Source organism: Pseudonaja textilis, chromosome 1, assembly GCF_049901715.1.
Source record: "Pseudonaja textilis isolate UNSWEBS1 chromosome 1, rPseTex1.2, whole genome shotgun sequence".
Taxonomy (NCBI): Eukaryota; Metazoa; Chordata; class Lepidosauria; order Squamata; family Elapidae; genus Pseudonaja; species Pseudonaja textilis.
This window is the reverse complement of record NC_141990.1, coordinates 237,781,476-237,795,240: the sequence shown is the minus strand read 5'-3', so window position 1 is coordinate 237,795,240 and position 13,765 is coordinate 237,781,476. Positions and strand designations below refer to the sequence as shown.

General features: G+C 35.9%; 1 protein-coding gene across 1 annotated transcript in view; it reads left to right on the top strand.

Moving 5' to 3' along the window:
* Positions 1-13,765, top strand: part of OTOG (otogelin) — a 108,592-nt gene that overhangs the window by 24,818 nt on the left and 70,009 nt on the right. Inside the window, exons 16-22 of the mRNA XM_026706431.2 lie at positions 3,635-3,809; positions 6,581-6,705; positions 7,702-7,914; positions 8,756-8,921; positions 9,732-9,806; positions 11,651-11,691; positions 11,997-12,147. Coding sequence (XP_026562216.2) covers positions 3,635-3,809; positions 6,581-6,705; positions 7,702-7,914; positions 8,756-8,921; positions 9,732-9,806; positions 11,651-11,691; positions 11,997-12,147 — 946 coding nt within the window. The remainder of the gene's footprint in view (positions 1-3,634; positions 3,810-6,580; positions 6,706-7,701; positions 7,915-8,755; positions 8,922-9,731; positions 9,807-11,650; positions 11,692-11,996; positions 12,148-13,765) is intronic.

The window sequence follows — 13,765 nt, the reverse complement described above, 5'->3', positions numbered from 1 at the left end:
TAATAGATCATCATTCAGATAGAAAAAGAGATAGTGTATATACTCACAAATAAACTGAGAATTTTAAGCTCAAAAATTTATCACCCAAATTGGGTTCAGCTTATCCATGCATGGTCTTATCCGCAAGTATGATAATTCATTCCATGTCATCTATCAATCTTCTATTTTATCAGCAGTGGTTAGGTTAGCTGTCACCTCTCTATTCTAAAGGATATATTATATTTTATGTGGTTTTATGTTCAAGGGTTTAGTAGTCTATATTACATTCCTTTGTTTGTATCCCAGCTAAGAACCCCAAATGGAAGATTTTATTTTTTTACTGGTGGAGGAAGTTGCTTCAGCTTAAATCTGAAGGATCTTGGGTAAAATGAATCATTTTTGGAAACATTCTATATATCTTCAACATAAATACCGTAAAGTCAATCCTACAGTAAATGATTCCATTCCTTCATTATACAAAATGATGTAAAATATTTGAAGATGCAACCAAGGTTTAGGTTTAAGGCCATCATTACCATGAACAATCAGGGCCATCCACTTGGAAATGAACTTAGAGTCTGTGTAAACTTGAATTGGGGTGAACCTTTTAAAATGTTGAGTCTATGGTGATCCATCTCTAACAAGCTTTAATCAAAGGATAAATAAGATTATCAACCTTGATGTCAACCAAAACCAAGCATTTAATAGTGAGTGCCATACCATGTGCACTAATCAAACAGGTGGCAAGAAAGTAGGGGCAGGCAGGCACAACACAGGTTATGTAGACAGTAAACACAATGTCAGACATAAAGATCTCAAGTGCCTATATACAAATGCACAAAGTCTGGGGAACAAACAGGGTGAACTTGAACTACGAAAACATGAAGGTAAATATGATATAGTTGGAATAACAGAAACTTGGTGGGATGAAACTCATGACTGGAACATATTGGTAGAATGATACAAACTATTCAAAAAAAACCAGACCCCATAAAAGAGGAGGTGGAGTTGCACTGTATGTAAAGGACCACTATGTTGCTACTTAAATGCATGAAACCAAAGAAGAAAACCTCCTAGAATGCATATGGGTCAATATAAAAGAAAAAAAGAATGACATGACCATAGGTGTATATTAAAGGCCACCCAATCAAGCAGAAAATATAGATGTCCTTTTTGCCAGCCAACTAACAAATCACATACAGGAAATACACAACAATAGTAACGGGGGACTTCAATTATCCTGATATCAATTGGAAAACTAATTCTGTACCAAGTGAGAAATCAAATAAGTTCCTAACCAACCTAGCTGACAACTTTGTTGTCCAAAAGGTAGGGGGTGAAAGTAGAGGGCCAGCCATACTGGACTTAATTCTTACAAACAGAGAAGAAGTGATAGAGGGAGTTGAAACTGCAGGAACCTTGGGTGAGAGTGACCATGTCATACTAGAATTCAACATAACACAAACACAAGCAATGGAACATAATGACACCAGAGTCTTGGATTTTTAAAAAGCTGAATTCAATAAACTCAGATAGAACTTGGGAAAGATTCCATGGATGAAAATCCTAAAGGGGAAAACCACACAAGAATCTCGGGAAACTCTGAAAAGTATGATCATAGAAGCCCAGACCAGCACAATACCACTGAGAAAGAAAAACAAGAAATCCAAGAAGAAACCAGCATGGCTACACAAAGATCTCTCTGGCAAATTGAAAGAAAAAAGGACAAGGACAAAAAATGGAAAGAAGGACATATAACTAAGGCAGAATATCAGCAGATAGCCAGAATCTGCAAAGACAAAGTCAGGATAGCAAAGGGTCAGAACAAACAAAGACTTGCAACAAAAGTCAAAGATAATAAAAAAAAGTTTCTTCCAACATATAAATAACAAGAAAAAAAATCAAGGAAACAGTCGGTTACTAAAGAGAGAAGATGGCAAAGAAGTAACAGGCAACAGAGAAAAAGCAGAACTGCTTAACTCATTCTTGGCATCCGTCTTCACACAAAAAGAAACTATAGCTCAACCCACCAAAAACATAACTGTAAAAGACAGATGAGAAATAAAAGTTAAAATAAGCAAAAAAATAGTAAGAGAACACCTGTCTGATCTTGATGAAAGCAAATCACCAGGGCCTGATGGATTACATCCCAGAGTTTTAAAGGAGCTGACAGAGGTCATCTCAGAACCACTGCACCATGTCTTTCAAAAATCCTGGAGCACCAGAGAACTACCAGAGGACTGGAAAAGAGCTGATGTGGTTCCCATCTTCAAAAAAGGGGAAAAAACAGACCCGGGAAACTATAGACCAATCAGCCTAACATCAATACCTGGGAAGATACTGGAAAAGATAATAAAAAAACAGATCTACCAACATCTAGAAACAAGTAAAGTAATAACTTGCAGTCAGTGCCAAACCAGTCTTATTTCATTCTTCAACACAGTGACTAAATTAGTAGACCAGCAAAATACTGTGGACATAATATATTTAGATTTTAGCAAGGCATTTGACAAAGTAGACCACAACCCACTTCTTAGTAAGCTAGAAAAAAAGTGGAATAGATAGCACCACCACTAGATGGACTCACAACTGGCTGGCAAACCGTACTCAACGAGTAGTCCTTAATGGGTCTAAGTCTACTGGAGGGAAGTAAGCAGTGGGGTGCCACAAGGTTCTGTCTTAGGCCCAGTACTGTTCAATATCTTCATTAACAACTTAGATGAGGGAATAGAAGGGGAATTTACCAAATTTGCAGATGATACTAAGCTGGCAGGAATAGCTAACACCCAAGAAGATAGGCTCCAGATCCAGGTGGATCTTGACAGACTAGAACACTGGGCCATATCTAACAAAATAAAATTCAATGTAGAGAAAAGTAAAGTCCTAAACTTAGGCAAGAAAAACCAAAAGTATACATATAGACTGGGTGAAACCAGGCTCAATAGCAGTAACTGTGAGAGGGATCTTGGAGTCCTAGTGGACAACCAGCTAAATAGGAGCTAGCAGAGTGCAGCAGTAGCCAAAAAAGCTAATGCAATCAAGATCAAGGGAAATACTAATACCAATCTATAAAGCCTTAGTAAGACCACATCTAGAGTACTGCATCCAGTTTTGTTCACCACATTATAAAAAAGATGTTGAGACTCTAGAAAAAGTACAGAGAAGAGCAACCAGGATGATTAGGGGACTGGAGGCTAAAACATACAATGAACGGGCTTGGCTAGGCTATTAAAGAGAAGCACCAGGGGAGAAATGATAGCGGTCTTCCAATATTTGAGGGGCTGCCACAGGGAGGAAGGGGTCAAGCTATTTTCTGAAGCGCCTGTAGGCCAGACAAGGAATAATGGATGGAAACTGAACAAGGAGAGATTTAACCTGGAAATAAGGAGAAACTTTCTGACAGTGAGAACAATCAACCAATGGAACAGCTTGCCCTCGGAAGTTGTAGGAGCGCCATTACTTGAGACTTTCAAGAAGAGATTGGACTGCCATCTGTCAGAAATGGTGTAGGGTCTCCCGCTTGGGTGGGTGGTTGGACTAGATGACCTACAAGGTCCCTTCCAACTCTGATTATCTGTTAAATCTGTTAAATAAAATTAGCTTTTCAACAGTATTTGAGGTTACTATTGACATATCTTCTATTTTTGTCTTTTAGATTCCTTTGAAATTAGAAAACTCTCTGTATTTTTACAAATAAAATCATACATTGGATTACAAATACTTTATGACTGGAAAGGTTTAAGACTCTACCTTGAAGCTGATGCTCAATGGAAAGATGACACTATTGGCCTCTGTGGAACATTCAATGGAAATACTCAGGATGATTTTTTGTATGTATGAGCTAGAAATACATGTTAATAAATACTAAAAAAAGTTTTTAATTAGTGCCATTTTTCAATAAAGTAAATATTGATTATCATTAAATCATTATTAGAAGAAAAGAAATAGACACATTTGTAAGCCACTCATTTGAAATGATTTTGGGTAGTAGTCTTGAATGACAAGAAAATTAAAATGGTGCTGGATAAACTATCTGACAACCTATTGCAGATCCAAGCAGTATGACCCTTTGTAATTGGCAGATGGAAATTTTGTAAGTGCACAGATTTTGTAAGTGCTATTCAAGATTTGTTAGCATGGCACCAGTGTGCCAATAAACATTGTGACCAGCATAGCGATTATTGGCACACTGGGTACCTTGCCAAAAAATTACGGTTTCTTTTAGTTTTGATTTTCAGATCTTGATACTTTGTGATCTCCTACAATTCTTTGTCTTCTACTATCCCCACATGTTTTTCTTTCAGCCACAATTATATCTGGTGTGTCCTAAAACAAGATTTTATTGGTCGATATTTGGAAGTCCCACAATATTTTAACCTGATCATTTTTGACTATTTTTTCAACTATATTTTCATACATTCACTTTAAGTAACCCTTGTGATTTTTCAGTATAGTTATTATTATGGTTCACTGTGTAGTCAGTCAGATATTTAAACTGGATTTGTGTTTTTATCAACTTATTTAATCCTTCCTATGGATCTGGAATGGCAGATGTTGTTGTTTGGTGGCATTAAAGGTTTAGTCACAGGTTGTAAGCTCTTCCAAGTAAAGCTGCCTTTTGCAGTTGACTGATACGTAGTGATTTTGTTGGTGCCAATGGTGTTCAAGTAGTGCTACCATTTTTAGATTGCACCCTAGGTGCCTATTATTATTGGTTCTATCTTCTTTTTCTTTGTTGAGTCATTCTACTTCTGTTTGCAAGTCTTTGTATTTTGTGATTTTCTCCCGTTCTTTCTCTTCTGCTCTTTCCAGGTACTGCCACATTTGCTATCTAGACTTTTTTTTTGTTTTATCCATACTTGGTATTATGTGGCAGGTGCTTGCCTGTTTGAATTCTAAAGTCCCAGAGCACTTTAGCTTCTTCATTATTACGGTTCATTGAACAAACAGCCACACGTTTAGACTGGCTTTAACATTTTTATCCATGTATCGATGATGATGATGATGATGATGGTGATGATGATGATGATTATTATTATTATTAATCTTGTGTCTCACAAAACTCTGTTGCTTAGATAAAGACAATTCTCTTGCATCTATTCTTTAATACTCTAAATATTCTCCACTTCTAGTATTAATATTTTTAATCCCATTGTCATAATGCTATCAGCACTGAATAGGAGATATACTGCCAAACTAAAGCAAAGTATAGAGCATATTTTTATATGCTGTCAGTAAGTATACTGTAACATAGTTAATACTTATTTTGCAGATAAGTTCCCCAACCCACGGATGGCAGACATTACTTAGCTTATACTTTGTTATTGTTAGCAATAATTTGGCAAATCTAAGGTTTATCAAGCAGCCTGTTGCAATGAAGAAGGCTCCTACACATGGCTTTTTTTCTTAATCCTAAATTTTGGGCCAATGTTCATATACAGAGTTCTGAACATTTCTAAATATCTGACTCTTCAAATACAGGGTTGTTTTTTATTTTGGTAACTTCCAGATCAAATGTAACAGAATTTGTTAGTCACCGCCCCTCCCCCCACAAAATATCTCTCAACTCCTGATTAAGAGACAAAATGCTGGTGACAGCAAGTTGGCTGTATTTCAGTGAACTTTTTCTCTAACAAAGCCTCATCATGTTTTCAAAGAATACTAGAATGCTAGGATTCTATGTGGAACATAGTTTGAAAAACCTATTCTAAATAATTTTGAGTGGTATTTCTCAACCTTATGAACTTTAAGATGCATAGAGTTTAACTCCAAGTAATCCCCATCCTGCATGGAGAAGTCCATGCATCTTAAAGTCGCCAATGTTGAGAAGCATTTGCTTAGAGCAATGGCTACATTAGTATTTTTCAGTTCCTTCAATTTAAATTTAGAAAGGTCACACTTAGTTATAAGTGGATTGCCTAACTTTTTATAAAATGAAATATTTTTGCACGCAAACTCTATGCAAACTCAATTGTTTAACGTGTCACACTGTTTTCCTTTTCTCTACAAGGGGTAATAAATTAAGTAATATTTTTGTATAAAGTTTTATAACAAGGAGATCAGTGGTGGTATTCTACCCTTTTGGCTCCGTTCTGCCAAGCTAGTAGCAGCAATGAGCAGCAGAGACCAAACTGGTTATCTCTGCTGCTCTGCTGTTGGGCCCACCCACTCACCCAGGCTCCCATACTTACCTTTATCCTCTAAATTTGAAGCGCAGCTGCTTTGCGCGGCACAGAAGAGTGCCATGCGGCAGCTGCTGAAGCGACTGGGATCCTGCAGGCTTGCAGGAGGCAAGTTAGAACGCCTCTGCGCCTGCGCTAATGCCTCTGTGCCTGTGCAAAGTGTGCATTTGGCATGCGCATGCACGCAAAGTGTGTGCACGTGCACAAAGCACACTCACCAAGCCACGCCCACCGAACCGATGGTAAAATTATTTGAATTCCACCACTGAAGGAGATGTATAGATTCCTGATACCAGGACCACATTACAGTCAACTCTATTAATGTCACTGTATGCGTCTCACAATTGAAGTATGTGTTTTTAATTGATGTTACTGCTTATTTTCAAAATCAATTATTTGCTGAAAATCAATAAAAAAAGATCTCCAGTTGGAGTGCCAGAAACTACACCTCAGCTTTTTGGAAATTCCTGGAAAACATCATCATCCTGTAGTCCTGGGTATGACAGTTCATCAATAGATCCATGTGATGTTCATTTACAAGCAGGTAAGTATGAATGAAAAAGAAATGGAGAGTAACAATGAGAAAATGTTTAATGTTTAAGGTTCGTTTTGGGCTTCTAAAGCTGTGATGTTTGTATGCAGGCACTTAAACTTTAAACTCAATCACACATGTTAAGAAAATATCTAAGATAAGCCAGGCCCAAATATATATGTTAACCCAGTATCCTTATAAAAACAAGATGATAGTGTTTATAATGCTCTGCTCATGGTGCTCTATGCAGCACTATGGATATTTCTTTAAAAGTTATAATTACCATTTATCTTTAATTTCTGTTGCATTCGGTGTTGTTGTAATTCAGGCTTTGAATGGTTTATTTCCTTTTATGGCTAAGCTAGATAAATAAATTCTAAATTGCCCCAAATTATTAAAAAGTACTGATTTTTTTGAAAATATAAATAATAATTTCAAAAATCTGATTAGGTGCCTGATTAAAATCTTTCCTTGTTGTCACTCCCACAAAACAATAGAGCTTTAGAGGTTATTTTTTGTAATACTATTTGCATTGCAATATTATTAGTATTTTTATGTGAAATAACAGAATTTATGTTCAGCAAATCAGTGATTAATTGTTGAAGCAGGTCATCCTATTGTATGGAGAACTTGTAGCCCTTCAGATATTGCTAAAATAGAATTCTCAGCATTCCTTATAAATAATCATCTGATGGAGCTACTATCGTTTATAACTCTGCAATATGTTTAGTGTGGCATGATCCCCACAGTGCTCTAAATATAAATAAAGAATGAGCTGTATGAAGAAGAGAAGGAGAAAGTATTTATGGTGATTGCAATTCAAGTGTTCTTGAAAGAAGTCAATACAATTTACATCTACAAGCTCCCTCAGTGATTGTATTGGTTATCAGAGAAGCAGAAACAGACATTTTTGTTCCCCAGGATAAAAAAAAAAAAAGGCTTTACAATGCTTTTAAATTAAAGGATCTCACACTAAAACCTGGTTATTTCTATTTATTACTTTGACAGCTGCTTATGCAACAGAAGCCTGCAGCATCATTACCAAAGAACTCTTTGCGCCATGCTATACCTATCTGAGTCCTCTCCCCTATTTTGAACAGTGTAGAAGAGACACCTGCAAGTGTGGGCAGATCTGTATGTGTTCTGCTCTCTCCCATTATGCCCACTTGTGCCATAGATTTGGAGTGGAGATCAATTTCCGGAGGAGTGTCCCAGAATGTGGTAAGTTATTTTTCAATATCCAAATATAGCAACTGTCCTAAACCCTGTAAAGTGGTAAAATACCTGAACTTAATTTCTTTGCTTGTTTCCATACAATTGTGGGCATCAGTAGAAAATTATGCTAGAGCTCTTCTACGAATTCTTGCAGTTAAAGATTTCTTTCCTCCGTCTTTTTTTCATTGCTTATATCACAGTATGGCAAACATGGAGTGCAAGGAAGATGAAAGCTTCCTTCACCTGTAAAGTGATTGGAAGTGTTTTACAGGACTTGTGTAAATGCAAGATGTTTTATCGTGTAGTATTCTGCTCCTAAAATGTGAAAAAGCCTCTGTATTATTGGAGGGGATTTTTATGATGGCAAGACTAGGATTGTGTCTCCCGGATTAAGGTTAGGCCAAATGTTTCATCATGAGACATTCTTGAATCAGGCTGTTCTGAGATCTGAATCTGCCTTTCTGGTGTGAAACAATTATTGGAACAAAATTGCTGAAAATATATGCATGATTTCTTGCCATTTTGAGATGAGAGCTATGCAGAAATCACTCTGCAAAATCTAAATAAGTGTTCAGTACTCATCCCCAAAACTAGGAGAAAAAAAAATAAGAAAATGATTCAAATCTACACTGAATGTTGAATGTAATGCAGATTTTAGTTCATGTAGTAACATAATTTATTGCTAATGAAATAGTTTTGTATGCTCAAGTCTTGTGCCTAATCTAAATTTGCTGGAACTAACTTCTGAGCAAGCATACATAGTATTTAGTAACAGCATCTTATATTCAGTGAACGCGTATGCATTTGACTTGTAACATGAGAAGTTTTCTTCTTTTCATTTGATCAGCTCTTTCATGTGAAGATACAAAGGAATACAGTACTTGTGTATCTACCTGTGGTAGGAGCTGCCGAGCATTCTCCGTGCCAGAGGCATGTAATGGTGACTGTGTTGAAGGCTGTACCTGCCCCTCTGGATTGTATCTGAACATCAAAACTGACAGATGTGTGCCACAGTACGTTGTATTAGGTTGATATTATTTGTTTATAACTGTATGCTTTCAGAACTAAGCAATTAGTGGAAAAAATCTTCAAGCTTTCATATAAATGGACCTGAAAAACAAATTTCTAATGTATTGAGTAACTGGACAGAAAGCAATGGTGGGCACGAGAGATAGTAATGATTCTACACCCTGCACTGTGCCAAGTTGGAGATGTGGTCCCTCACTCTTCTAGCATTCCACTAGGTAGCATTAGTAGAGTTTGGTCATTAATGTCATAAATAATTATATTTACTTCGGGAGTCAAATCTTTTCTAAAATTCTAATGAAATATTCCCCAAATATAATTTATTTCATGGTGGCATAATATGGATTTTATTATCTAGTAACTGTATTGGTTAAAAGGGAACACCAGTTATGTTACATCAAAAAATCATTTCTGTAGATAGAAACAATAGCAAACACATTGACTGATTTTTCCAAACAGAATGCTGCAGTTAAGCTTTACCTGATTTGACTAAGTCTGTAGTCATTATATCACTTTTTTCTGGATTTCTGCATATTTTATTATAATTTCTGATAGGAAGAATGCTATGTTTGCATGCTATGTTTTTTTTAAAGTAGCATTTTAAAAATAAAAATATATATAGTACTTATGTGCTATCATTTGTATATCTGTAACCCATCTTACTTGGCTGTACATAGGCTTTACTTGCTAAGAAAGCATTCCAGTGCATAATGCTTGCTTGGAATGCTTTGTTTTCTTTATAAATAAAATATAAATGGTATAATAATATTCAGTACTTGTTTTCATTTTCCCTATAGAAATGAATGCCCATGCTATTTTCATGGTATTGACTACCCCCCTGGAGAAAATATAATCACTTCTTTTGGAAAGTGGTAAGTTATTCTCATATTTCCAGTCAAGTTTACATATATCTCAATTTTCCACTGACTGGGATCTATCTTTCTTTCTTTCTTTCTATCTATCTATCTATCTATCTATCTATCTATCTAATTTTTAACTGTCATCTCCCTTAGGATATGGTTGGATGCTGAATTTTCTTCAGAAAATTTTTCTGTCTGTGATTTATTTTTCTTTTTATTAAAGAAAGAAGAAAGGGATTTACATGAGGCACCATGTTGCCAAAGGCAAAGATTCCCCCCTGCCTCCAATTTCTCATTACAAGGTGGATGGGATGACTGGTAGTAGGAGTCTGAGATAGGGTGGCAGCTGAGGAGGTTCAGTTCTCTAATATCTTACCAACTCAGTCACTTCTTTATCTCCTCAAATACTTTTTGTACCTTCCTTTTATTATTGACTGTGCTGTCATGATTCAAATCTTGTTCATTCAAGATATCCACTTTATGTTTAAACATTACCTTCTATTCTAACACATAATAGTGGACAACAAAGATTTTGCTTCCTGAACACTTTTGGGTGTGTCTTATAGATATTTGCTTGCTAATCACAAAAATAACTGGTAATTTAACCTATCACATACATTTATAAAAATCTATTTTTACATGATGGCACCAGGGCACATTTCATTGGCTGTGCTACACACATGAAAGAAACATACAAAAACATGGAATGTTGTTGAAGCGCATCCAGTACACCAAGTACAACTTGAATATCTGTGGAGCTCTAAAAGTAATGCCTCTTTGCTGCATGGAATGCAGCTTGGATATACCAAGTACTGTTTGCAACATATGTGAATGGGACAACCATGCAAGAGAATAGTATTACATTAAAAAGAAATAACCACTCTAAAATAATTTAATTCCACGACAGAAAAACATGTCACATGAACCACTTGTTGACCTTATAAAATTATTTTGCCTCAGCTTTTCATAAAATTTGGACTGATGAAAAAATCTGTGAAAGCTATGAATAAGGAAGATGAAGGTTTTCATTATTTTAGGCAGAGGTTTCCAAAAATAATTGATGGCGAGATTAAGCAAGGCATTTTTGTTGGTCCACGGATCAATATATCATCAGTGACAAGCGATTCAAAGATCTGTTAATGAGGCCAGACAAATCACTTGGAAAGCATTCAAGGTTGTCATCGAGAATTTTGTTGGCAACTGCGGAGTACCAAACTACATTTAGCTGATTGACAAACTTCTTACAGCATACAAGACCATGAAATGCAACATGTCACTGAAGATTCATTTGCCGCATTCACACTTGGACTTCTTTCCCAAAAAACTAGACGCAGTCAGTGATGAATATGGTGAAAGTTTTCACTAGGATAATGTATAATGGGAAAATGGCATTAGGACAACTGGAATCCATCAGTGCTGGCTGACTACTTGCTTGCTTGCTTACTTACTTACTTATTTTTCATGATTGTCTAACTCAACCAACTGACTCTGGGTGGCACTACAATAAGATTTATCAGACACTAAGTACAAATGAAAACACTTCCTGTTGAACTCAAGCATTTGTTGAAAACATGTGATTAAATGCATTTTAGTTATTAAAAGTGAATTTCATATTTCTCAAGATTCCTACATGATATAAATTATATTGGTGTTCAGTTTGAAGGTCTGTCATAATCACTAACTTTAAAAAAAAAATGTTGTCCGATGTAATCTATAGTCTAGCACAAGAATGGTTCTAAAGATTATTTGTGAAAACAACTGATGATTTTTTGTTTGTTCCAAGAGACATAGGGTTAGATTTCCAACTTTTAAAAAAATGTTTTTATTTTTATTTATTTATTGCAATTTTTCCGCAGCCACTGCAGAAATGGGATGATGAACTGTGAAGACAACACTGGTATGTAAAGTAAAACAAAAACAAATTTAACACAGATGACTTTTGTCCAGACCTTAGTCTTCTCGCATACTTATGTGTGATCTATATGCAAGAAGACTGGAGCAGAAATAATTTAAGAAAGTCTTATTTATTTATTATTATTTATTATTTATAATTTTGGTGAGAAATATGTTAACGATACAGGTAATAGCTATATACTCCATAACCATAAAGTTGTGCAAACCTCTTAAAATATGTTACTGCTAGGCCTCTGTATTGAACAGTTTTATAGAATATAGAAAATTGACTATGCTGTATTTTTCTAGATCACAATTGCCCTGAAGAGCAAATCTATGTTAATTGTAGCAATCCACCAACTATGGAACTTGGCAGGGAGAGAACTTGTGAAAATCAACTGCTAAATATTACTATGTCTGCACAACTTCCATGCTTTTCTGGATGCATGTGTCCCACTGGGTAAGTAAGGAAATATGCAGATAATATTTAGTCTATTTTTTAATCATGCAACATAGCTTCCACTTCCATCAGCACTTAGTGCATACAAATTCATGTATGATTTCTCATTCCCTTTTAAATAATTGAAAACCTTTAATGAACATGTTCAGCTCCAGAACTAAGGAATAGTTTTGCTTTCTTTCTTACGCTGAGACAACACAGCAAGCAAAATGGGACAATTCACTGCAGCCAACTTGCCATGACCAACTTGACAAAGCCAACTGGCCATGGCCAACTCACCACAGCCAACTCACTGCAGGACAACTTGCCACAGCCAACTCACATTCTTTAACAATTCTATTCTACCATTTCTTTGATATTAGTGTAACTCTTGTCCTGCAGCAAATTATCCTGTGGCAAGTTAACTGTGGCGAGTTGTCCTGTGGTGAGTTGACTGTAGCAAGTTGGTTATTCCCGTGTTGAGATGGCCATGGCAAATTGGCCCCATCAAATTGTCATAGACCCCACAGCACGAGGAAATACAACCAAATCAAAAGTTTAAGCACCACAAGTATCTATCTACAATACTTGTATTTATTCCTTCACATCCTTTGAGTTTCAGTGTCTTGTCTCTTTAGAACAAGATATTTCCTTCCCATTAATGTTGTTCCATGGTTATGTTGGTGAAGTTTTATGTTTTTGTATTTCATGCATAGAATTCTATTTTGTTAAAAGTAGTTAGCTGGAAAACTATGATTTTAAGTTGTGAAATTTCTACTTTTGTAGTAGTTCTAAAGAAGAGAGAAGAGAATGTGGGTTTGTATCTACAAGCCCTGCACAGAGAGATTGTTTTTCACACATTCACAGATTCAGTAAACATTCCGTATCTAGGGCTGCATTCTGTAAGGCCTCATACTTGTGAACTATTCCTTCAGTGGGTTATACATATAGGCCAACTCTATCTCTCAGAAGGAAGTATATATTTTGTGTTTTGTACAATGCTTCCCATTAGTCAGGATACTCCATGAATATCAATATCTATATTTAATATTCAGTCTGTCTAAAAATAAAAACTCATTAAAATCATAGATACAGTTTTATCCTACCAAGGTGCCAGACATGTTCCTTTCACTTTCTTGAGCTGCTATTTCTGGCAATAATTAGCACTGAATTTTATGACAACATTGATGTTTGTTCATCATTTGTTTTTCTATCTGTGGTAGCTTCCCAATGAATCCTGCTTCTTAGAAATAACATCTATGTCATGGTTGGCACATCTATGTATGTCATGGTTGGATAAAACAGAAAAATACCTCTTAAACTATGTTTTCAGGGTTCCTGGTTCTTTAACTTCTGGGAGTTAAAGTCCACAAGTCTTAAGGTTGGAAACCCCTTGCCTTAAAGGCCATAAGGAGTAGAAAGGACAGCAGTCTTATCTGCTACATAGTCCTGTAATAAAGCACTGTGGTAAACTTCAGCATAATCAAAGTTTAAAATAACTCTGAGGACAGAGGATATCTCAAGTTCCTCTGTCCACTCACAATTCTGAATATTGCAATCATCACTAGTACTCATTTGAAAATGAAATATTGAATCCTTTGTGGCAATCTGTATGTATGCCTGTTTTGCTTGAAATGTT